This window comes from Ochotona curzoniae, unplaced genomic scaffold (genome assembly GCF_017591425.1).
Source record: "Ochotona curzoniae isolate NIBS_2020 unplaced genomic scaffold, NIBS_Ocur_1.0 scaffold_3890, whole genome shotgun sequence".
NCBI lineage: Eukaryota > Metazoa > Chordata > Mammalia > Lagomorpha > Ochotonidae > Ochotona > Ochotona curzoniae.
The window spans coordinates 23107385-23134235 of record NW_024467115.1 but is presented as its reverse complement, the minus strand read 5'-3'; the positions used below and the strand labels follow the sequence as shown (position 1 = coordinate 23134235).

General features: G+C 42.3%; 1 protein-coding gene across 5 annotated transcripts in view; it reads right to left on the bottom strand.

Moving 5' to 3' along the window:
- The window catches only part of AIG1 (androgen induced 1), a 253351-nt gene that overhangs the window by 159987 nt on the left and 66513 nt on the right, over positions 1 to 26851 (bottom strand). For 4 of the 5 annotated variants that reach the window (XM_040965525.1, XM_040965526.1, XM_040965527.1 and 1 more), the window contains one exon: positions 768 to 869. The exons of the other annotated variant lie outside the window; for it this stretch is intronic. In XM_040965525.1, coding sequence (XP_040821459.1) covers positions 768 to 869 — 102 coding nt within the window. The remainder of the gene's footprint in view (positions 1 to 767; positions 870 to 26851) is intronic. 5 annotated transcript variants of the gene reach the window in all.

The following is a 26851-nucleotide window of genomic DNA, read 5'->3' as shown; positions in this document are numbered from 1 at the left end:
TTCCCTATAATTTCCTGTGATGGGTTGCCCTTTTCATCAGGAACACTCTGGGACACATTCTAAAAATTGCTGTAACCAGAATGCAGGCTCCTGAGTTAATGATAAAACAATGCTCAATTCCGGAAACGGGAAGGGAGGATGACACAACATCTCTCTGCAGAACCCACATTCTCAAAGCTGATAAGGTGCAAACCATCCAAAGTGTTTGATTTGAAACACGTGAAGGTAACACCAGGGGCTACAGCATCACAGAGAATTTTAATGAAGAGGCATCAGGTAGGCAACCAAGGATGGGAAGAACCTGATAAGGCAGGCAACTCCACTGCCAAAGGCGTCTGCAAAGCTTTCATCAGATCTTCGAGGGACAGTAATACCCTTGCTGCTCACCAATTCCCAGGTACAACAGTTACTTTCAACACAACCCACTCAAGTGCCATAAAGGGGAGCCAGGGTTTTGATGATTGTGTAGCTTGGAATCAACCCTCGGGTTCTGAGGGTAAACCGCCTAATGGCTCAAAAATTGATTTCATGCTAGAATGTGCTAGGCGTATTCTAGCACCTTTAACACTATGTTGACTTTTCTGCTATAGTACTAATGACTTAATTCCCTGGGAAAAAGCTTTTTGTTTACATCGAGTACTCTTCTCTTGAATCTTGGACGAACTCGTGGATATTTAGGTAGATTCTACGGAAAATCTAAATTGGAAAATTACTCGTCAATACTTAAAAAATAAATAGAAGATCACCATTTGTATTAGTTCACTCACCATTCCGTGATTCAGCCACCCTGGGATGAAATTGTCGAGCAGCTTTGGGTAAATCATCTCTCTGTCATAGGCATAAATGATCCAGAACACTGCCACGACGAACTGCAAAAGGGAGAGAAAAATCTCTTATGTCAAGTTCATCAGTGACTCTACAACACACACCTCACTGGATGTCTACCAGTAACCAAATCCACCACGATTTGGGATCCATGATGAAAGATCAATTAGAAAGGCCGCTAAGGACTCGGAGGAGCTCCAGCTTCATTCCTTGCATGATAACACTTGGGGTGCCTCTCCTCCTCCTAATCTCCCAACTGTGTCCTCATAGGGAAAGGAATCTGCGACTAGGGAAAGCAGAGAAGCCTGTCATCAGGAACAGCTCCATTACAGGGCTAATCGTGTTGGTCTGATTCCTCTCCGGGGGGTTTAAAAGTTCAGTGGTGGTTTTAGTCGGATCGCGTTCCCTCACTATATGTAGAGTTAGCACACATTCAAGAAACTGTAGAATATGTCCCTTTTCCTTGAACTCATCATGTGGTTTAAATTAATCTTCACGTTCTCAAGTTTCCATTTCACCACTAACAGCATCAAAACCACTGCTATAAAATGTCCCAAAGTCACATTTCCAGCAAATGTATTAATTTCTACAGTCAGAGGGAGGGCTTTACTACTTTGCAAAGCAGACTGAGCAGATGGTAAAGGAAGATTCCTAATTCTCTTGGAATAACTTAGAAGTTCATCTGGGTTCCAGAGGTTTGCTTTGGCCCATCAGCAACACAGTCATCAAAAAAGAGTAAATGGAGAGTGCTCAATTTATTATTTTACCACTCTCAAAACTAATGGAGAGAAAAGAAGTTCAGGGAAAATAATGAACTGCCGAAGGTCTTAAACTTCAGCAAAGAATTTTTTTTTAAGTTCATGCTTTTATAACTGCAAAAGAAAAAGTCTCAAAGGCTTCAAACCCTCTGCAAGGAAATATCACAAGACAAAAAAACTACTACAGAATGAAAACACGAGGCACAAACATGAAACAGAAAAGGAAGATTTTCACATCATCTCTGGCAATAAGTCATTCTTGCTCCCACATTTTGCTATCAAAAATGGTAAATATTTTAATGTCACTTTAACTTTTAATTGATCTTTGTTTAGAACACAGAAACAGGTTTTAGACAGAGACAGATATCGTCCATCTGTTGGTTCACTCCCCAGAAGGCAGGAACAGTCTGACACAGGCCAGGCCTGCGGTAGGAGTAAGAATTCAGTCTAAATCTCACCCTACCTTAGCCATTGCTTGCTGCTTCCCAGTGTGCATGCTGGCAGGTGGCAAAAACTGCAAGTAAACCTGGGTCCTGAATCTGGGTATGCCACTCTGCAGACTGGCACTCAAGCTGAGCCAACACACCGCCCCTCAATGCCATTTTTTCAATTAAATAGCTGGAAATACTCAGTTGCTCAAAGTTAGTAACCAGAAGGGTTCTTTTCAACCTATCTCACATAGGTAACCTTGACCAGAAAACAAATAAAAGTCACTCTGGATATCTAGAATATATTTTTTGGTTGTTCTGTAAAACACAGTGAATGAGCATACAAAAGGCAACTAACAGTTGAACAAAGTTTAATACTACACAGGATTCCTAGTTATTTCTCTTGATTTAGATCAACTATTTTAACTGCCATTTTATAAATGTATGAGACAAAAACAGAAATATATTATTAACTGAAGATTATTACTCATTTCTAAGTATATCAGTAATTTTTAATTATTTATGATTTTTATGATGTATTTCATTTTAGACCATATGAGTTAAATATCACGGAAAACTACTTTTGTAATATACTTCGTATTTAATACTTACTTTAAATCTTTATTAAATTAACTGTGAACATTACTTATCTAAGCACACTGGAAAATAGATTAACATATCTTCCTTTCAAGAAACAGAGAAGTCAAAATTGTCTTTTATCCTTAATAATAGTTATTTATAATAGTTATTTGTATGTGTTTTCACATTTCACAAATAAAACACACAACTACCTCATTAATTTAATCCAACTACTTGATAATGCAAACAGACTTTACAATACATTTAATTTAGTTCTATTTCTCAAAAAAAAAGTATGTGTCAAAGAAAATATACCATCAAAATCTTTAAAATCTTGCTATTTTTCTTATATGTGCATATATATGTATATGATGTTAAATAGCTAAATGCATATTATTTTTTCTTTTTCAAATTTGTGGTTGGGTAAAGGAGAAGTTCATATTGCAAACAATGGATCTGGTAGTAGGGAGTGAGCAGAAGTGGTGACATCAAAAAGCCCCTCCTTTTGGATGAGGCAGGTCACTGAGGCAGGAGAAGAGGCCTACTTCAGGCACCTGCGAAAGGGGACAAAGATGGCATTGTGAGCTCACAAAATAAGAAATTTGGGTGATATTTTAAGTGGCTAGAAGTCAGAGCAAATGAGATGGGAAGAGAAGAAAGCATAGATGACTCCAGTCCAGAACAACGAAATTAGGAACACAAAGCATCCTTTCCTTCTCTGTAATGAGATTGAGTCCTTCTGCTCACAGCTGGATCTAGGGCTGCACAAACAGTGGAAAGCACTTGGGGCACTGCTGTGGAAACCATGCTGGGAACCAAGCAGGCAAGAATTAGAAAATCTGTCAGGAATCAGCATGGACGCAGGTCTGTAGTGTAACAGACCAGCTTGTTTTCCAGGGGTTTCGTTAGGTCTTGAAAAAGAGATTACGAGTAAAGGTGGGATTTCTAACCACCGTGGTTTAGGTAACTGGGACAGAAAGACAGGCTGAAAGGAAGGATGCTCAGAGGCCAAGAAGCAGCATGTTTAACTGGTTTCCTGGGAAAGAGCAGTTGCCAGTGACTCACACGAGACGCAACAAATAAAATTACTAGTGAATAGAGTAGACATGTAAGGAAGTACAGCTCTTCCTCTCTTCACGTTCTTGTTGCTTAAAAATCTGCCAACTCTGGGACACCAGTCCAGTTGGGGCTGACAATATACCCCAACGCCAGCAACATACTGCCAAACTTCACAGCAGAACTTCCTTGCACCTGGGCCTATGCAGCAAGGCCTGACTACTCAAAGTGTGATCCCATGAATCAACAGTGATGTGCAAAATTCAAGCTCTCGTTCTGGTGCCTTCACATGCCTTCTCCTCCTCTGGTCTACTCCCAGGGTGGAGCTGCAATCAAAGTGCTTGGATGGACCTGAAAGATGGTTAAGACCTGTATGTTTCCATTGGATGGAGACCAAATTTTCCACACAGACAGGAAGTCATCTCAGGCCTGCACAGGCCATTTATGGAATTCCCTCCACTTCTGCTGCCTAGCACAATCTTCACAGGGAGTGCCAACCCAACCTGTTCACAGCTCCCTACTCTGCTTGAGAGAAGAGGATTACACAGCCCTGAGCAGTAAGGACAGGTACCTGGGGGCCAGATCAGACATCTGCAAGCCACAGACTCCCTATCTGGTTTTCATTTCCAAAATCGTCCAGCTATATTAAGTCTTTCACATTTCTATTTAAATTTCAAAAATCTCAGCTTCTTAATTTTCACAAATACTCTGTTAAAATTCTCATTGGATCTATCTGGGCAGCTGAAATTTTAACATCGAGTCTTCCAAATCACGAACAGAATTTACAATCTCCATTTAGCTAGTCTCTCAACATTGTTACTTGCCAGTGTATGGAGCTGTACCTATTGTGTTAAATCTATCCTTAGGTGTTTGAGGCTTTGTGATGTTATCACAAACCTTGTGCAACTGTCTCCTTATTCTATGTTACTAGCTTATAGAATGACAACTGGTATTCTAATATTGACATTGCATTGTGTAACTACTGAAATCACTTAATAGTTCTAGTGGCCATGTTGGAAAACATTTTGGATTTTTACATTGACATGATCCACAGTGACAGCTCGCCCTCTTTCTTTATATGTATACCTTCTGCTTCTTTTCCTTTATTTACTGGTCTACCTAGGATCGTCACTATAATGCTAAACAGAAGTGATTTAGATTGAAAATCTTTCATTTTCCTTATCATAGAGAAAGTATCCAGTGCTTCATCATTTACTGTTAATAGTAGCTGCAGGCCTATCACTTTTTAAAATATTTAACTATCTATCTGAAAGACAGAGTTATGAGCAGGGAGGGAAAATTGGATGGAGGAGGATCAGTTTGTCTGTTCATTCAATCTACAATGGTCTGAGTGGCCAGGGTTGCCAGGTCAAAGACAGGAGCCCCAAGTTCCATCTGAGTCTCCCACATGGCAGGCAGGGACCCAAGCATTAGAGCTGCCTCTGCTGCCCTCTGAGGTGAGTAAGCAGGAAGGTAGACTGGAAGCAGAGCACCTGGGACTCAAATCAGCACTTTGTTATGGGAAACAGGCATTCCTAGTGGTGACTTCACACACTGTAAAAACAACTGCCTAGTTGTTCTTACTATTCTACCATAAAAGTTGGCAAATTTGACAGCCCAGATATTCTTCCCCTGGAGAGCCAGCTGTGAAACATTTACTAACACACTACTGTTGCCAAGCTACTGCCAAATGTGCACTGTGAGTAAGCATGCACAGTGTCTCCAACATATGTAAAGCACAGGGGTCACTATTCAACAGGAAAACTTTCGCTGGCACTTTGATCTCCACGTGTACTGCTGGAGGTATATGCATCACCAAGAGTAACATGACATTCAAGAAAGTGTCAGTCACCTCTCTAGCGTCAGGATGCAGACTTCATTCTGTGACCAGATTCTAAAGAATTCTTTAGCTACAAGCACAGCACAGATGGTAGCTTCTTGGCTTCCTCCCTGATATCCTTTGGATAGTACGGTCATCAACAAACCTAAAATAAGTTTGAACTCTACTACCAGGACATGGATATGGAACCAAAATAGTTTCTCTTGGACAAGCTAAGTGATACTGAAATGCTCCCCTGTGGTAAAGAAACTCCGCTGGCCAGGACCAATGGCCAGCTATTTCTCATGCTGCACCTGCTGTTTCTTGGTTGTACTTTAGAGAAGAAGGAGCATGGTCACTTTCCAGCCCTTCAAGCTTCAGGACAATATACTGGAGTGACAGCTAAGTCATTCCTGTCCCCATGTGAACCTCTGGAATTACTGTAAATTAATGGCAAAATACAATTGGATTTAAAACACAACTGGATTTGTGGTTTGTTTCTTTTTGAAAGGCATCTTTCGCATGGAATCTCCCAGCAGCTGAAGACTTCAGCTTCTTTTAAGAAGAAGCTTTAATTATTAGTGGGAAATTCTTTGGGATTTAGTACAATTAAAATGCAAAATGTGCCATAAAGAAGGTTAAAGAGTTATTCAGTCTATAAAGGCTCTTCAGGAAGAACTAAAACTTCCAAAGTTGAAAGCGGGAAGGAAAGAGGAGGTGAAAAAATAAATTAACACTTCTTTGAAGTCTCCAGCTTTAATAGAATAAGGTCCTATGAAACTGCATTCCCTTTTAAAACTCACAGATTGGGATCAGCATCGTGGTGCAGTGAGCTAAGCCACCTGATCTGACTTCAACTTCCCACATGAATGCTGTTTCAAGTCCTAGTTGCTCTACTTTCCATCTACCTCCTTGCTAACACACCTGAGAAAGCAGTGAAGCACAGCCCAAGTGCTCGGTCCTTACATCTACATGGGAGACCTAGATGGAGGTTGAACCTCCTGGTCTCAGCCGAACTTAGCCCTAGCCATTCTGAGCATCTGGAGATTTAACCAAGAAGATCTCTCCATGTGTGCATGTGTATGCGCTCCCTCTCTCTTCGCAACAGTATTTTTCCAATTAACAAATGAATGAATGAATAAATAAATAAATAAATAAATTCTCAAAACTCATGCACTGAAAAAAAAAATCATTCTCTTTTAGTCTCTATTTTCTTGCTTCCAGTGTTTCCTTTCATGATTATTTTTACTATCACATTTTTCATTGAAGGTCATTTTGTAAAAAGATTTTTAAATTTTTATTGGAAAGGCACATTTACTGACAGGAGAGATAGAGAGAAAGATCTTCCATTCACTGGTTCACTCTCTTAATAGCCATAATGGCCAGGGCTGAGCCAATCCAAAACTTTGTGCCCGGAGCTTCTGGTTCTCCCACATGAGTGGAGAGTTCCAAGGCTCTGGGTCATCCTGCACTGCCTTCTCAGACAATAAGCAGGGAGCTGGATGGGAAGTGGAGTAACCAGGATTCAGGACACTATCCAGTGCCCATATGGGATGCTGGCTCTTGCAGGCAATTGAGCCATTGCACCAGGGTCCAAGTGGAAAGTAATCTTCAGAGATGTTTCCAGTTGCAGCTTCTGTTTCCAAATACATGACGCCTGGTCTGGGAAATAAGTTGCATGGTTTGAAGGAGACCTGGTTTTGTCTGTAACGATTCCTGCATACATTGGATAATCCTCGTGACCAGATGTTGGATATCCCTCTTGACCAGGGGCTCTCTTTCTGGAAACTTCTCTCAACCATACCATCTAAATCATCAGCACATAGTCAAGCATAGGGCCACATTCAACGCCACAGTATCTTCCAGTCCAGAGCACAGTTTCCAGGACTCATTCCTAGAAGTGTGACATAAATTCCTCTCCACATAATCATGAGTCTGTGAGAAATGTTCTGTTGTTTTTGTGCCATCCGTTCTTCCCAACTAGTCTACTGCCTTGAATCCAGCATCTCCATACGACATTGTGATGTACATGTTAATGTTACACCTTTTTTCATGGCTTTCAAGCATTATCTTTTTGACAGATTTATTATTCACCTGCATATGTCTACATTTAGACTTATTATTTATCCACATTGTTCCTTACTAGTTGCCCTGAGTAACCTAACAACCAATTCTAACTTCTGTAGTACCCATGTGGCATGATGCTTCCTGACTTTTTCACCAGGTCCAAGAGGAGCAGTAACCCGCCTGACTGTCATATAGTCGTTTCCAATTTTTGGGCCGGGAATGCTGTTTCCCCAGCATCATATTCCCAACTTGTCTGTTCCTTCAGGTGCAGCCTAAACAGCATCTCAGTAGGAAGCCTTCACTTGCTACTTCTCTGTGCCATTACTTTCCATCACAGACTGATAGAATGCAGGTGACCACAGTTGCTGTTCACTTCCTGCTCTTTGTCTGCCTTCCATATGACAAAGTATCAGAGACTGGGACTTGCCTGTCACTTTCCTTGCTAACCGCCCTTCCTTGCAAGTGCCTAGAACATAGCCTGTGATAAACACGCCTATTTTGCTGAATCAATGGATAAAGTTTATGATTGTTTCCTGTGTTGATCCCACCTCACCAACAGGAAAAATGAAGCTGTTCTTTCACTCCCTTGACTTTCTTCCTATTGACCTAAGATTTCTCTTTTGCGTTCTTTGTGGATTTTTGGTCCCTCCCTGTGTTGGGTCAATAACGTCTTGTTTCCAGCCTATTATTAGAGCCTCTACCTTCTCAGGTCCTTTATCTATTTATTTCTTTTTATCCTCCAACATTCCAAGAATCCCTCTCTAGACTTCTTGATCAAGTCGGAAGGCCCAAAAACTGTCTTTCCTGAAATCAATCACATACAGAGAGAAAGGAAACTGGTGAAAGTAGGAAATAACCACAATCCCACATCACTCTTGCAAGAGGCTGCCAAGTTTTAGGAACATTGAACACGGACAGGGAAAGACTAACGGAATAAATAAAATCTACTCGTTTGCTGCCCAAGTGAACAGAACAGAGTTCTCACAGGTGCCACCCACACCCCCCCCCCACCAGGGACGTGAGATGACCCCCGCTGGAAACATGAGGTCTCAATGCATGGGAGCACTGGGAAATGTTCTCAGCTCTGGCTGGCTTCAGGTGACAGAAGTGATGATGCTGAACATGGAAACAGGCCAAGGTGCCTTCTCTGCAGGAGAGGACATAGGTGAGTTAAGGTCAATAAAAGACACTTGGTAACAAGGCTTAACACACATCTCCCAGCCACCTGGTGAAGACCAAGTCTAGGTCTGCCTGTGCATGTGCTGTGATAAAAGTGCATTAAGGAGCAAGAGCACTGAGGTGAGCCCAGACTGAAACCATTCTCCAGCTCAAGGTCATGGTGGAGAATAAGCATAAACTCAAGCTGTCCTAGTTCAATTCCCAACCTATCTCTAGTTCTATCCTGGCTCAGGAAGTACAAACCAATTTATTCGGATTGGATGCGGAACAGTCATAAGAAATGCGTAGCACATAAATTCATACATATCACAAAAATATATGAAGGGATACTACAAAAAGGCAATACAAATAAAAATATGCCAAAAGAGGTATAACTGATGAACAAACAACTCTCCATCAAAAAAAAAAAAAAGAGGTTAAAGACAAAAAACAAACAACAACAACAAAACCCAGGCAATTTAAGAGAAGAAAGTGAGAGAAGAGGGTAAAAGTGAATTAGACCACCAGCAGGCTGGCTCAGAAGTGGAGCAGCTGTGACATGAGCTAGTACTCATCGTGGATATTGGTGATATACGAGGCAGGCTAACCAACTGCAGCACAATGCTGGCATGAAATGGATTTTTAAAATATGCCTGTTACTTCACTTGAATCTTACACTTGATTGTGTGGGTCTGAATCATAACTCTCCTTCCAACTTCAGTTTCCTGATGATGTACACTCCGGGAGGTAGTGGGGTAACTGCTCCAGCCCTCTGGTCTGTGACACCCATACAGGCACCCAGGTTGAACTCCAGGCAATTTGGCTTCAGCATCAGTACCGTCCTGGATGCTGTGGCCATTTGGGAAGTGAACAAAGTGATGAAAGTTCTGTTTTGGCCCCTGTCCCTGTGTGTGGGTCTTTCAAATAAACTTAGGTAAATGGCAACCAATTTAGAAATAATTGTATCTTTTGTTCACATACATGTGTATGATTCTATAATTTTCCATATTTTCAAACTACTTTAAATGTAGCTTTTTATTTCACGTAACCACTTGAAAATAAGTAAGAACTTTTAAAAGTGACTGAGAAGAACATAAGAAATAAAACACAAAAAGTAAAAGTGAAAGCCATGTTCAAGGCAGTCAAAGAAAAAATTGCCTTTCAGGAAGGCTGCCAGGGTTTAGCTTTCTGGAGGCCATGGACTAGATATCCTGAACATCTCTCCTGCTGGAAAATAGTAGGTGCTAAAGAAATTACAATAAATATACTTTTGAAAGTATTACTGAACACAAGAAAGAAAAAGATAGCACTAGGAGAAAGAGAAAGCATACAAGGGAGAGGAGGAAGGGAGGAGAAGAGGAAAAATCAGAACAGTGGGAAACACAGAAGCTGGGACTCACTTGGAGGCAAACGCCAGTGTCAGAATCACAGGGCTCTATGTATCTGGCCATGGCAAGGGATGGCAGGGCTTTGGTCATGCAAGCACTGAACCTGAAGAACCTGCCCCAGAGACAGGCTGCACCTTCAGTGAAAGGGAAAACCATGGAAAACACCCTACATCGGGTTATAACAAACTATTTTCCATCTATAATAATCATGTTGATTCATTTTATCTGTAAAATTTTATTATCATTGAGTTTTGCAACACTGAGAAAAAATTGTTTTTGTTCATTGAACTTTGTATTCTGTGGCGAATAAGTGGACCAAACCCTGTGAAAATACAAGTCCTGCTGGTTAGCTCAAGAGTTGGGGTGGTAATGGGCTGAGCTAGGTGTGAACTTATCATCACTCATGGGTACAGGGACCAATCACAGTTTGGGCAGGTCCAGACTACAGCACCTGAACATGCATCCTAAAACAGATTGTGGGGCGGGTCAGGACACATTCACCAGCTCATACAAGGCCAAGAGGGCAGGGTATACTATATCAGGCAAGGACGTAACACCCACTGGTATATATGAGATCTGGGTCTGGGAATGGGCCAAGTGGGAAAACTCCCCTAGCGGGTCATAACTCCGGCTGGTGATCACACGGTCCAGCCCTGGGAGCCAGACAAGCTGGGCAAAGTAGCCACAACTGTTGGCTAATGTGTGGGCTGATTATGGAAGGGGGCAGAACAGGCTGGGCCGAACAAACCTTAGCTCATCAGCAAGAACAGAAATCAGGCTGGAACATAGGTCATGTCAAGCTTGGCTCTTACACCTACTGGTTTGCATGAGCCAGGGATGGGAGCAGACTGAGCAGAGTCAGGTTCCATCACCCACCAGAGAGAATTATGATGGGGACAATCCGGGTGAGAACAAGTTACAGCATATAAGGCAAAGGCCAACACAGGTGAGGGGTTATGCCAAGCTGGGTCAGAGCAACCATTGGAATGCATGTGATCTATGTCTGGGAACAGGCCTGTTTGGAGAACGAAGTAGAGAGACCCTGACAGGGTGAGGGTTCTCACCAGTGAGTGTAGGGGCTGGAGTGGGAGTTGCATTCTGGTCTGGATATGACTGCAGTGTCCCAAATCAAAAGTGTGAACTGGGGCTGGGTGCAACAGACTGAGCTAAACTCCAGCAACAACTGGTGCTCTGGATGACCAGGGCAGGTGTACGATGGGGTAGGCTAGGTCTCTGCCCCTACTGAGCCATTTGTGAACTGAGTCTGGGTGTGGACCAGACTTGGCTGGGCTGAAATATTCAACAATTAGAACTGGAATGGGTCTTAGCAGTTCCTGCTAAGACAGGAGGTAGACTAAGTAGGGCTGGACCATGGACCCACTCATGTGCATGAGATCTGATACTAGGAGAGGTTCTGATGGAGAAGCTTGGGAAATTCCTCTGTCAGGACACAGTCCCTGCAGGTGAATGCAAGAACTATAAATAGGGAGAGGCCCAGACCAGGCCAGGGAAGAATACCCACCAGCATACATTTGACACAGGTCAGGGTCAGATCAGGCTGAACCAGTTCACATCACCCAATGGGAAATCTGAGCACCAGAACAGAGTGTAGGTTGGGCTGGGTTCAGTCACAACATATACCAGTACACATTAGGGCTGGGACTGGATACCAGCTGGGCTGGGATAAGCTGGAACCCCTACCAGCATGAGCTGGAATTGGGGGTGAGTCGGGCCTGGTCAGGCTACACCACCCACTGGAAAATGCGAAGGAGAGGTGGGCCATGCAAGACTGGCCTGCAGCACCCAACCAACACAGGTGAAAACCATGGGTAGAGGGTCAAAGCTAGTAGGTGGATGTGGAGGGCTCCTTTGCTGGAACACCACTCCCAGTGGAGAGCATGAGTTGGGATGGGAGCAGACAAAACTGGTCAGGGCTACAACACCTGTGGGCCTCATGTGAGCCAGATCAGGGAAAAGCCAGACTGGGCTGACTGCTCCTACTGGTGCAAGCACAAATCAAAGTGGGCGAAGGTTGGTTGGTTTTGCCACAGCATTAGCTGGCAGATGTTGGCACTGGAGAATAATTTTGTCAAGTTAAACTGCAAAATCACCTGGAGAGCGCGTGATTCTGGAGCGGGTCCAGTAGCAAAATAGTGAGCACCTCTCTCTTGGGGTACCACTCCTACAGGAGAGCATGAAAAGCAGGACTGGGGCAGCAGTGGCTAAACAGAACAGCACCCACCAGCATGTGTGCGGGCTGGATAATGGGGTTGGTTGGGTTGAACTAGGTTTCAATGTATGAGAGCTGAATGGGATGTGGGACAGACTGGACCAGTCTGCTGTATATACTAGTAAGCATGGGAATCAAGACAGAGGGTAGGACTGGTGCGGGTTATTGTGGTTCAATCCAAATAGGCTGCAGCTCCCACTAGTATGCATGAGGGCCAAGTGTGTGGTGGGCAGGATCAGACTGGACTGCAGTACCCATTGGTTCATGTAGAAGACAGGGCTAGAAACAAAACTGACCCAGCAATTGCAACCACCAGCATAAGCATAAGTTGATTGGGGCGACAGAGTGTGCTGGACCCTGTACTGGCATACACACACAAGAATCAGGTCTGGGATCACTTCACATGAAGTTTCTTTGATGAACCCTCCAACTGAACTGCTGAACTCAGAACACCAACCATGAAGAGATGTGTAGGTTCCATGGTCTGACCATGAAGTGCATATGTCAAAGTTGAGCCTCCTCAGAGGCTGACAGAGCAGTGAACAGCATATTCAGGTGCACATGGAGGACATGGCAGTCCATTCGAACTTGCAGAGAACACCTGGTACCACAACAGAGAATGGAGGACAGAACAAATTGATCAACTACCCCAGCCACGTGCTGGCAGTGAAGATCTGGGCAAATGAAGACTCTAAGGTGGACTATGTCAGCTGTCAGCCAGTGGATTCTGGGGAGACTTCATTGTGCCTGTAATGGCGAGATTGGCAGCAATTCAGAACCGTTGAACTATCAAACCCACTTGAGCAGTGCCCTCGGAGCATGCCCTGGGATGGGTGGGAGGCCAAGTGGGGTTTCTCCCTTTATCTCCCCCCTTACCCCAGATACAGAAAAAAAGAGAGAAAGAGAGAGAAAGAGCAAGAGAGAGAGAGAGAGAATGTGGAAACTTAGCCACTTTCCTGTAGCCTTTGACCCTTTGTTCCCTAATCAACTATGTAAAGATTATCAAAATAAAATAATAATAATAAACAAAAAACTGAGCTATACTAATTAAATTCTTCAGCATTTGGAAATGTACCATTGTGCAGAATAATAGGAACAGAGACTGTAGCATATCTCCCAGGCTCCCCTGCTTCAGCCGACAGCCCTCTCCATGGATGTTAGGAGTATCACTGCTGGCACTTTTAAGCTACATTGTTCACAGGATGTTGCCCTTCTCAAGAATGAACTACATTGTCCAAGGTCACGCTACAACTTCTGGGGCAGTCCAAAAGCAATGACTGGCACATACAAAGATACAAAGATCCAATCCAGTTGCCGTGACGTAGGACAAGTGTCGTGGCCTTTCCAGGATCCAGAACTCCAGTGTGTTTTTGTCAAAAATGTACAGTGGGTCAGCTTCCCCCCTGTCGCCATGTCCTTACAGGTCAATTTCCCAAAATCTCCACCTTTCAGCATTTCTCCATCTCAGAGTATATTCACAAGCAGTCTGGTCTAAGATGATGCCATTTATGTAAGAGTATGACAGATAGATGTTGTAAGAATGAAACCTTTATAATAAATACATTTAAACAAATCACTGTAAAGGAAGTTACATAATGTAAATATCCTTTGCTAATCCCTACCTACAGAAACAATCATTGTCAAAAGGAGAGGTGTATCTTCCAAGATCTTTCTCTATGCATGTAAAATGCACTCCACATACTATTTCACAAAATTAGATCATATCACACCAAGTCTCCTACAGTTATTTTGACAGGTAATGAAGGACAGTTATTTGGCACATTGGTGCAGGCAGTCCTTGACATTCTCTCCTCCCATATTAGAGTGGCCAAGTTCAAAGTTGGTGCTGTTTCACATTCAAGCTTCCGCTAGTGCACATCCTGGGAGGCAGTAAGTGATGGTTCAAGTTGTTTAATATTATCGCCCATGTGAAACAATTAGATTAAGGTCCTGACCCCTGACTGCAGCTTAGCCCAGCCCTGGCTGCTGTAGGACATATAGGGAGTGAACCATTGGTGGGAAAGTTCTCTCTCTCTGAATCTCTGTCTCTCTTGCTCTCTCGTCTGCTCTCTGCATCTCAAATACATGAACATATATACAATTTTCATAAAATTTAAGGAGGTATTCCATGTTTCTTAAGTGCTCCATAGTAGCCCACAGTAATATTTTGAGCATGATATATGTGAATATTCTGAACACATGAACTCTTTCTCATTTCTACAAATGCTGCAATGGCTGTTTTGTAATGTGTGATCCTATGCACCTATTGGAGTGTGTCCAGTGAACACATCACTGGAAGGGAGGCTCCTACCTCTTTGGTCTCTGTTACCTACCAAATTCCATTCACAGTGTCTTCTTCTTCCTTCCTTGCTCTCAAGGTGTATGGCCTTACTCAGATCAAGACCAGACTGTTCCTGTCCTGGACTGCTGCAGTAAACTGCTGGCTAAGCTAACTGGCTTCACTTTATGCTTCACCTTGGCTTCAGAGTTAACTGCAGAACATCCACTAAAACTTTCCAATGACTCCTCCTTGCTTGCAGCATAAGATCACTGTGATTTACCCCCAAGAGTTTCCTTCCTATTCCCCCCGCTTCTCCCAGGTACCTTATTCTTTAGAGCATGCATGGCTTCCCAAACTCACCACACACTGCCAAGCATTCCAAGCATACTCCTTTGCATATTTTTAACTCCATATTGAAATATTTTTTTTAAAAATTTCTTCAAAATCTAAGATCTGTCAACTGTTACTTTTCATTGTGCAAGTGTTTAGTCAACAGTGAGTACTTCATTCTCTGATATAGCACAGCACTCTGCTTATAATACTAGTTCCTTAACTTTAGTTCTTACGTGCTCTTCAATTTGCTACTCTTTCCAAGGTATTTGAGAGCTCCTTCTACCTTCATGGCCTCCTGTACATGTAACTCCCTTCATCTTAAGAGTTCCCTATCCATGGGGGGAATCCCCAGCGCCTATAAAACTGTACTACATAATACAATGTAAGCAACAATAAAAAAAAAAAAAAGAGTTCCCTATCCAGTTCAGCGTACCCCCACTTTTGGGAGGTTTAATGACAAGCCATCTGAAGAATCTTCCCCCAAGTTGCCCTGCAGCTGGACCCCTTTCCTTTGAGCCAGCTCTAGTAAAACATCATAATGTTCTTTCAAAATACTACGCAGAGTGATGATATTCGATCTCCGCAATCAATCACTATTTTCTCTTCCAAGTAAATGTAAACTCTGTGGAGACAAAGATCATTTCATTGCCTCTCTCTAGTATTTGCATTTCGTTGGGTGCTTTATATTTTCATTTTAAATTTTCATTTTTAAAGAGTCTAAGACATGTAAGAAGTTGAAAAACCAACCACATCCTTCATTCAGCTTTCCCCAGTGATAACATCTTACATAGTCATGACATGAGTTCAAAGCCAGAGAGCTGGCATTGGTACAATACTATTCATTCAAGTACAGGCAATATGCAGAGTTTTCCAGTTTTTACATGAACTCATGTTATGGGAAATGTATATGCAGCTAATTAAATGCTATTATAGGGATATAGTTGTTTAACTATAGATTGGAAATAGAAGAATTTCACACCACAAAGCAACTCCCTAGAACAACTCCTTTATAGTCATAACTACCCCACAATCTTAGGCCCTAGAAATCAATTTATTTTCCATCCTTACAGTGTAGTCATTCTTGCACAATTATATCAATATCATCCCTCTCGATGCTATATCAAGCCTGGTTCTCACTTGATTTATCTCTATAATGTGTGGTCTGAATTTCAAAAGCAGGTTGCACTTTAAGAATCACAACTACGTTAAGGTACCATTGATATTTTTCTTATTTTACAGATGAAAAATCCAGCTTTATGAAATTTTAATAGCTCCCACAGAGGTTATGTGGGCATATAAGGCCACTCGGTAGATTCCCTGTACACAATAAGGCTTGCTAAATCAAGCCCCTTTTAACTTTTGCATCTATGCGTCTCCCCACACAACCTTGCACCATCCGTCTCTGACCAAGGGCAGCTTCCCCAGTTGCAAGCCATTGGGGAGTAAGTGGCATCTAGACCCTAAATGCTGAAGACCCCCTTTCCTGCTCCAGTAGAGACTTCTCTAAACAGTCCAGGACAACTTCTGTTTGACCCTTGTGGCAAGGCAGTAAAAACAATGTTGGGTACAGGGAAGTAAGTGTACCAGTGCAGAACCCTGATGTCAATGCAAACTGCAGTGCTACTTATCAAGGTAGCTGAGCCAGAACTCAAGAGTGTACAGTTAGGCTTCCTAAGCCCAATCTAATCCCCAGTCAGTTTCCATCAGAGTTGGTAGAATAGTTTCATGTGTGCACAACCATTAAGTCTCAGCAAACCATGTTTGGACTGAATATTGACTACTTGTCAATTTCCATTACCCATAAGTCAACCACCTCTCTATCAGAGCCCATAACTTTAACTTCCTTAAACACCCTTTATAATTTCATGAATGACAAAATCAAATCTCACAGACTAACTACTTCATAGGTAATTCTAGGTCCTCTAGGAAATCTACAAATAGTAGAAATTCAAAGAATCTTTGGTGAGTAAATGTGGTCTATCATTTTATAAAAGCTTAGAAAAAATGTTTCAAGCTGGCCATCTGGATGTGCAAAGTGTCCAACCGAAATATAAAACAGCAGCACAGAATGCAGCCAACTTGGGAGTTCCACTCTTGCCTTTGCCAGTAATTAAGTGTGTCCCTGGAGCTGAAAGTATCTTAATAAGAATTATCTGACCAGTTTCATCTAGAGAACTCATATCCATGCAACAGTGGAGCAATGTTGTTTCAGAATATTTGCTGGTCATGGATGATAATCTGGTTCTTGCCGACCCAATTCCTTTCTCAAATGTTACTTAGCAGGCTCCTATCATAGGCTCACTTCACCTTCAGGGTGCAAATCTTCTCAAAGTACCAGTCTGTGTGCATGGCTCCTACTGCAGTTTGAATGTGGCTTTCCCTACCTATGAGCCAAAGCATATGCGGGCACTTAATACTCCAATGTAACAGTGCTGAGAGATACTGAGGTCTTTAAGAGGGATTATTGCTTTTCTTTCCTTTTCTCTTTTGCATTACTGCTTTTCTTGTGGCAGTGAGCTCTCACTCTCATGAAACTAGTTAATAAAGAAGTCGGTTGTTACAAAGCAAGCCATGGATCTACCCTTGGTCCCTCTCATGTACTTCCAAATGCACATGTCCTGGGCCCCTTTCTGTGCTTGTGTCAACAGCTGAACCACCATAAGGCTTTCACCAGAAACCTAACAGATCCTGGTGCCAGGCTCTTGGACTTTCAGAACGGTGAGTGAAATAAACTGAGCAAAATAGACCTACTCAAGCTCTTATGATCAGCTGCTTCACAAAATGTGTGGATGGAGTCCCCAGAAGGGTGCACCATGGTGAGCAACCTCAGCAAGCATGCCAAATTATGAAACCTCTGTCTCTTCTCACAGTCTCAAGTGTGTCTGGCTAGTCTGTATCTCCACTGACTGACATACAGGTATAATTTAGCCTTTGGTGTTCACATTTCTTTCCCTCCAATAGGACCCAATCACCTGGCACTGTCATCCAGTGGCTTCAGACTTCCTTATCAGCCACAGCGTCAGGTTTATTACACTCACGAAAGAACTTACGTGGTGGACATGATGTGCATAGCGAGAGGTGGGGTGTAGAGAAACGTGAGGCCCAAGGAGGAAGGACCTTCCACATTATGCTACTGTATCAAGCTACACAAAGAGAGGAGGAGGTAACATACACGTGATAAGCATGAATCTGGGGTCACCAGGACTGGGGTGGAAAACTACAATAATTACAGCCTACCCAGAACCACAACAATTACAGCCAACTACAGAGAAAGTGAAAAGAGCAATCAAGCATTCCAAAAAGTTACATAAGCATATGGCTGTTTAAATAAACAGAACAGAAACAGTTAATTTTTCTTAACCGCATAACAGTTAATGGAAACTCTAGCATATCTGGCACAAGAATCTCCTGAAAAGTGATGTGAAATTAAGAGAATCTCTATTATTGAGACACTGATACAAAGTGGGCTTAATAATGGGCATGAGTGAACCTATCTGTGCCATAAGACACGCAGTGAAAAGTCAGTCAGGGCCTCATTGAGCCAGACATGTGGGGGAATAAATGCCCTAGATAAAACCCCAATGACTAGAAGGTCAAATGTAATAGTAGGAAGTCATTTATTACTCTCTTATTTATAATTCTACTGTTCATGTGTGAAAATTCAAAAGTGTGCACACACACAACATACGCTATCCTAAAAGGAAAAACGGAAACAAGAAAGAGAAGGGTGGGGGGAGAGTAGAGTGGGAAGTATAACTATGCTCCTAAATCTGCATTGTGAGGTACATAGAAGAGAAAAAAAATTTTTAAATGATGAAACATATACAATGCCATACTATATAACCTTAATGTTGCTCCATAGGATATATACCAAATGCAAATCATCTTTCAAATTAAACCACTATATGGGGACTGACACAATGGTTCAATTGGGTAACCTGCCACGTGCCAAGTGCCAACATCCCATATGGGCATTGGTTGTTGTCCCAGGTGGTCCACTTCCCATTCAGCTCTCTGCTTCCGGGCTGAAAAAGCAAGGGAAGGTGTCCCAAGGCCTTGGAACTCTGCACTCACATGAGAGATCCAGAAGAGACTCCGGGCTCCTAGCTTCAAATCAGCTCAGCTCCAGTAGTTGTGGCCATTTGGGAAGTAAACCAGCAGATAGAACTTTCTGTCTCTTCTCTATGTACCTTTACAACAACAAAAGTTTAAAAAAAAAAAGCCTATGTAACAAACAGTAAGAAATCTGATGATGTAAAAACCACAGTGAAGCTAAGAACTGTGGGAGATTAGCAAGTGCTAAGGCCAGCTTTCTTGGAAAGCATGTCCATCAAATCAGGTGATCAAGAGTTCATCTCCTAATGAAACATCAAAGGTAGAAGACCAGAAATAGAGATTGTCCAAGGCAGAAGCCTGCCTGCTCTCCCTGAGCTCACGTTTAAAGAAGAGTAACAACAACCCATCTGCACGGAAGAGGGCAGTGAGGAAGAGGACTATTGCAATGTAAACTCTGTATTGATAGCAAAGAGAAGGAAAAATTACCCTGAAAACTCACAACCGTAGCATTGCCTTTAGGGAGTCCAGTGTGACAGCCTTGTGGCTAAATCCTCGCCTTGCATGTACCAGGACCCCATACGGGTTCATGTCCCAACTGCTCCACTTCCCATCCAGCTCCCTGCCTGTGACCTGGTAAAGCAGGAGAGGATATCCCAAAGCCTTGGAACCCTGCACTTGCATGGCAGACCTAGAGGAATTTCCTGCTCCTGGCTCTTAGCTTCAGATCAGCTCAGCTCTGGTTTGTTGCCACCTCTTGGGCAGTGAACCAATAAACAGAAAATCTTTCCTTCTGTGTCTCCTTCTCTCTGTAAATCTGCTTTTCCAATAATAACAAATAAGTCTTTAACAAAACACTTGCCTTTTTGGGGTCTGTGAAGTTACCTGTGCTCTCAGGAAGGTGCATCCAACTGAAATGTGTACTCCCTAACCACGTGGTGAGTAGGTGAAAAGTGGCCACCAGTGCCATACAGCAGTCTTCAGAAACATTTTAAAATATTGTATCATTTTCATCATAGTTTATGCTGAAAATGCAGTTAAGTTTGGTCAAGCATAAAAAAAGAATAAAATTCGGGCCCGGCGCGGTGGCGCAAGTGGTTAAAGGTCCTCGCCTAGCACGCCCGGGATCCCATATGGGCGCCGGTTCTAATCCCGGCAGCCCCGCTTCCCTTCCAGCTCCCTGCCTGTGGCCTGGGAAGGCAGTCGAGGACGGCCCAAGGCTTTGGGACCCTGCACCCGCGTGGGAGACCCGGAAGAGGCTCCTGGCTTCGGATCGGCATAGTATCGGCCCGTTGCGCTCACTTGGGGAGTGAATCATCGGACAGAAGATCTTCCTCTCTGTCTCTCCTCTCTCTCTGTATATCCGCCTTTCCAATGAAAAAATAATAAAAATAAATCTTAAAAAAAAAAAAAAAAGAATAAAATTCCTACACATTTGTAAAAGTCTAAAAGCATGATTCTTTAAAATTTCTATGTCGAAAGCGCCAGAATCGTGGTGCATTGACTAGAATGTCAGCATTCCACATGTGTCACCATTTGAAGTTTTGGCTGCTCCACTTCCAATACAGCTCCTTGTTAACAAACTGGATATGTGACTGTAAATGCTTGGGCCTCTCCCACCCACTGGCTGACTCAGATGAATTTCCAGTTTCTGGATTCAGTCCTAACTGTTGTGATCATAAGGAGAGTAAATGAGGGGATAGAAGAACACTCTTTTCCTCTGTATGACTGACCTTCAAATAACTTTTTAAACAAACAAACAAAAAAAAACCCTGTAAGTTAAATATAAAATAATGGAAGCTAGAAAAATTTTGAGATTCATTTTATTTATTTGAATGCGGTATTTTAGAGAGAAAGAGGGAGGAAGGGAGAGAGGAGAAAGGGAGAAATAGAACGAGGAGGCAGTGGTCTTTCCTCTATCTGCTGGTTTATTTCCCAAATGGCTGCAACATCGGGGCCGGTCCAGGTCAAAGTCAGGATCCCTGAGCTTCTTCCTGATCTCCAATGTGGTTTCAAGGGCCCGAGAACTTGGGCCATTCCCGGCTGCTTTCCCATATGCACTAACAAGGAGCTGGATCAGAAACGGATCAGCCAGGCCTGGGGACAGTACCTATCTTGGCATTGCACTCAGTGGCTTAACTTGCTATGTCACAATGAAGGACCCTCTGGAAAAAAATTAGAAATAAATAACAACATGTGTCTTCAAAGGAACTGTCAAATAATGAACACAACAGAAAAATACAGAAGATAGGACTGATGAAATCAAAAGTTTGGGACTTTTGAAGATATAAATAACTTGTGGCAATCTTGATGAAAAAAGAAAACACAAATAAGTCACAACGTAAAAGAAATGGAATTATGTAGATTATCATGAAAATTAGAATATCAAGTAAGCTCATGAATAAGTCTGTCCTGATTTGCAAATTTGATTAAGTAAAATTTTCTACTAAGAAAATACTATGTGCTAAATCTTACTCAAGAAGAAACAAAAAATTCAAGTAATCCTGTAGTTGTGAAATTAAATCAGAAGTCAAACATTGTCCCACAGAGACAGGTGCCTGGCAGCTTCGATGCTTGCGTTCTGCACCATTGCGCCTGTGTTTGGTACACAGATCCACTCTGGGTGCCAGTTACCTTTCAATGAGACCAGAGGAGAAAGTACTGATGGCTAAGTGACTGATCCCAGCCATTCTCACAACACATCTGGTTGAATTTCTGGCTCCTAGATCATGGCTCCCAGGTTCAGTCTGCCCAAGACCTAGTTGTTTTAGCCATTTAGGGAACTCTTTCTGCATCTCAAAGAGTATGCAGAAACGGAGATTATTAATGATTTCTGTATATATCCAAAGAAAAAATGGTTCCAATCCTTCATAAAAATTTTCCAAGGGATAATAAGAAGCAAATGTGTTCCAAAGTTATTTCATGAGGTTAATACAAAAATGACATAGTAACCATCTGATTCACAAACACATGAAAAAAATCCAAGTAAAATCTTAACCGATAATCCATAAAATATGCTACATCATAGTCAAGTAAATTTTATCTCAAGGATGCAACCCTGATCGCATCAGTGGGATAAATAAGGCAAGTGATAAAATCAGTACCACAGGCTCAGAAAATAAGATCTGATATTTGATTGTAATCTATAATAATCTTAGAAGCTAAGAAATAAAAGTTTGCTACTTGGGAAAATTACTGCCCCGATCTGTGATTCTCATGGACCAAAGAGATCAATACTTCTAAGCACAGCTGCATGTCACCACATCACATCACAGGGAGCTTGGGCCTGAAGAACTGCCTGCACATGTGGAACAGAAGGCATCCTTAAGAAGCAAGCAGTCGGAATGAAGCCCAAAATCTGCTAACCACAGTACAGAGAAGCAAATTTTTCTTGTGGGAATTCTTACAAACAGGTAAGATCTTTCAAGGCAATCATATACGTCTTTTTTGTTGTGCTTCATTTTGGTTTTCTAAGAGAATATGGAGCTTCAAATTCTGTAAGCTAACTATTGCCATTCACCAGGAAAAAAAGAAAAAAATATATATATATGTATATATGCACTCATCACCTCCGAGATAACTGAATTTTCAATATACTGAATTTCACTGATAAAACCTTGCTTTCACATATTAAGAACAAGAGCATTGGGTTAACATTGTGAAAGCTTAAATTTGTATTCAACTGCTGAACTAAGGAGACAAAGCAGAAACATTATCTTCTCTTGTCAAAACTTGTAATTTGCAAACCAGCCTGTAAAACTACATAAATCGTCGACTGAAACATTATTTCTAGGTAAAATAAGAAAAAACACAAAAGATCATGGGCCTTTTCTTTAAACAGCTTCAAGAAAAAGAGCAGCGATTTTTTTTTTTTTTGAACCAGGTATGACACAACTCCCTTTCTTATTTGGATATATTCTTTAAAAAGAGGAAGTTTGGTCTGCTTAAGCTTTAGGTATGCAACCACAAAGGCCTATCAGCTGAGACAGGGAGAGTAAAATGAGGCTGGGTGTGCATCAGAATCAGTGAAAGCAATCCTCCAACAGGTGGAGTGCTCAGGGTTCAAATTCAACTTGATTTCCTAAGACCACTGAGTAGTTCTTGGTGAGTGATCCATAATATAAGAGTCCCTGGGAAAGTGTGGAAGAGAAGCATCTTCCGGGAATAGGAAAAGAACACTTCCTGGCTCTGGGGCATAAGTCTTCTGAGGCCACAAATCTCAGCACAGTGTGGCCCACAGGAAGAGAACAGCAGGAGTCAGTGCTTACTGGATTTCTGGGGGTTGCTGGTGGGCTTTGTCAATACAGGAGTGAGAACAGTGAGAAGCCTCAGGACAGGGAGGGACAGTGCTCACTCACAGGCTGCACAGCAAATGCTGCTAGGATATGCAGTGTCTGGAGTCCCCAGGGGTGGGTGCTTTAGGGAATCATTCTGGAATATGCAGTGAAAAATGTTCCACTCTGGGAATCTGGGGCCAGTTTCCCTTGCTGATGCAAGGTTAATTCTGCTCTCTAGGGTAACAAAAGCAATGCCCTCAGCACACACAGCATCATATTCTCCAAACAGGGAAGCCTGAAGCTTCATTTTGAGTGCTTACATGTGCTTGCATGAAGGCAGTCATCCTGCTTTTTTACTTGCTTTCTTCAGGCAAACAAAGTGGTGGCAGTGGGGTAGTAGGGGGTGAGGTAGACAGAAAATCTCTTTAGAGTGACGTGGCAGACACAGGTGTCTGGTGCAGTAGTTAAGTTACACAAATGGGATACCTGCATTCCATATCAGTGACTGATTGGACCCCTAGCTCCTTGGCTTCCAATTCAGTTTCTTGCTAACATGTCTGGGAGGCAGCAGTGATAGCTCAAGTGCCTGGGCCCCTTGACACCCATGTAGAAGACCAACGGAATCTCTGATTCCTGACTTCTTCCTGGCCCAGCCTTAGATAATTCAGGGCTCATGGAGAATAGACCAGCTGGTAGACCTCTCTTTATGCTTTTCAAAAAATAAAATGAAAATATATAAATGAGGTTTAAAAGATCATGTGGCAAGTCCACAGAACGATCTGGGACACACCATTAGTTTATGTGGGCAAGGTCTAGGGGCAGGCCAAGCTGGGCTAGATTGCCATACCCACTGCAGTGAGTGGGAGCCAGAACAGGTGCAGACCAGCTGAACCAGTCGATTGCACCCACTGGCAAGTGCCAGGACTGGGTCGAGTCATATAAAGCCGCACTGCATATCTTCTGACAAGTGCAAGATTCAAGGCTGGGTGTACGCCCATTAGAAGGACTGTGGGCCCTCCCCTGCTGGGCTGTAGCTCCCTCTAGCAAACATGAGAGCCAGGGTTGGTCAAGGCATAGTGCCCATTGGCATCCATGTAGGTTGGATCTGGGGGTGCGAGTAAATGAGCTGCATAAGCTACAGCACCACTGCATTTACACAAGACCCAGATGGAATGTGAAACAGACCCAGCTAGGCCTGATGTACATGCCAGCAAAGTAAAACTCTGCAGCTGGCAAGGTTTCTTTGGGGTGGTCCAACTTTGGAGTCCAGGTATGAGGAATGGACCTACTCAGTTGCTGATGCCTGTGCAGTGGACGGCAGTCCAGATGCACACAGGGGTCACAACGGCCAGATCATCCAGGCCAGCAGAAGACATACAGTTCCATGTCAGAGGATGTAAATCTGAACAGGTTGGACAATACTCCTGGTTAAGCTTTGCCAAATGTACCTGGATCTGTAGATACAGTAAGGTAGACTTAGTTGGCCAACAGACCTTGCAAAATTTTCTCAACCCTAGTGCAACAAAGCTAAAGACATTTCAGAACTATCAAAACCACTCAAACACCATCCTCAGAACACTTTGCCTCCAGTTGAAGTCTGTAAGGCTTCATCAAAGGACATCCCCCTGCCCCAGGCGCTGATGTAGTCTGACAATAAGGAGCAGCCACTTCCCCTTCCCACCCAACAAACACATGAAAAAAAAAAAAAGAAACAGTTGCGCTATCCACCCTCCTCCATACTTCCACCTTTCCCATCCTAATCAGAAACCCATCCCTCTCAGCTATGTAAACAACACTAAAAATACCATTTAAAAATCTTTTAAATATCCTAATTAGTTTATGCCCTTCTAGTGACCTATTCTACTATTATTTGCTTTCTTGGATTTCCACCCAGCTAGTTCTAGCCATGTTATGGTTCTAACCAAGTAGCATCTGGAAATGACGTGTCTGCCTGATCAACAAGTAGACATTCAGGGAACATTTCCAACAGAGCTTCTTCCTTTTCTCATTGTGACCATGATTTTGAAACATGTGATGTGTGGTACATCACCAAACTCCTGGAGATATTAGTCAGCAGGTCCACAAACAAAAAGGTGGCATTATGAAGGTAAAAGAACGGAAAACACAAAAGTGTCCATATTCCAAATGCCACCCTGAAACTACCCATCTGTGGGCTTTGTTTCTGTGATAATATGAAATACCTTTTTTGCTGAAGCCAGAGATGGATGGATTACACTCATCTAATATTGTGTAATTTAGACATTATTCCTGATACTTAGAATAGAGCAGTAAAGGAAACACATAATCCTCCTGGCCTCATGGAATATGAACCAAGTCCAACATGATACATACAAGTAAAAAGATACACATATCATGTGCCAGATAGTGGTAATCATTATGGAAAAAGAACAGCAAGCTAAGGGAATTGAGGGTAAAGAGAGGCTAATTCATACAGGCTATTCACAGAAGCTTGTAAGGTGTGGTCACTGAGCGGAGACTTGAACAAAGTCAAAGAGTGAGCCAAGTGGGTATCTGCGGATATTCTGTTTCTGGTAGTTGACAGCATCATTACCTTCTACATTCAATACGTTCTTAGTTATTCTTCAAAACAGAGCTCATATATCTCAACTCTGGGACATCTTCCAGGACCTCCCAACCACTAAAAACTAGCCTTTCCTTTCTGAGACTATTCCTCTGCACCCCTGGCACTTCTATCATTACATGTATCATGTCCTAATTTTGATTTGTTTTTTGATACAAGTTATAAATCTACCATCTCTAGCCTGCAGAACCCTTGAAGGACAAGGTCAATTCATAGCCAACATCTGATTGGCTCCTAGCACTCAGTATTTGCTATAAAGAGGGTTCCACAGACTCATAGTGATTACTAACTTGACTAGAAATTCTGCCCTTGTTCTACTTAAAAATATGGTTTTTTTCCCTTTAACATGATTAAAAACAGTACCCCCAGTAAAATTTTTCTTAAAATATGATTGTTTGCTATGTTTAAGAAATCTGCATTGCAAGCACTATAAAAAAGTCAACTACTTTGAGTTGGCATAACCATGAACAAAGTAAGTAGGTAACCTAGGTAAAAAGTTTTGGTTCTTATATGGGAGAAAAACAATCTGCTTCCTACGGGTAGACACATTTTAAGCATATTACGTCCTCATTCTTTGCAATAGGTTATTGGAAAACTAACTGTAAGATCAATTGCTGAGGTTAGGTTATTTCACGTCTTCTGAACTTGTCTTCTAGTACTGGGAAAACATGTCTCATTTTGCCTATTGAACCTCATAGAAAAGGATTCCCAACCTAGTCAACCTAACTGCCATTCCTTGTTTCAGTATAAGAAGTAAGCATATAAGTGACAACTGGAATAGTCTTTTACCATAAAGCAAAATATATTCAACTTTGTATTTTTAAATCCAGAAGCGAACAGAAAAGAAAATGGTGTTTAAAAACTTAAGATGCCAGGTAAGTCATAAAAAAAAAAATAGAAACGAGTTTAATTTCAGGTACCTGTGTGAAAATTTAATAAAGGATCAGTGGATACTAACTATATTTTTAAGTTAAATCCAGAGTTTGTAGAATAAGCA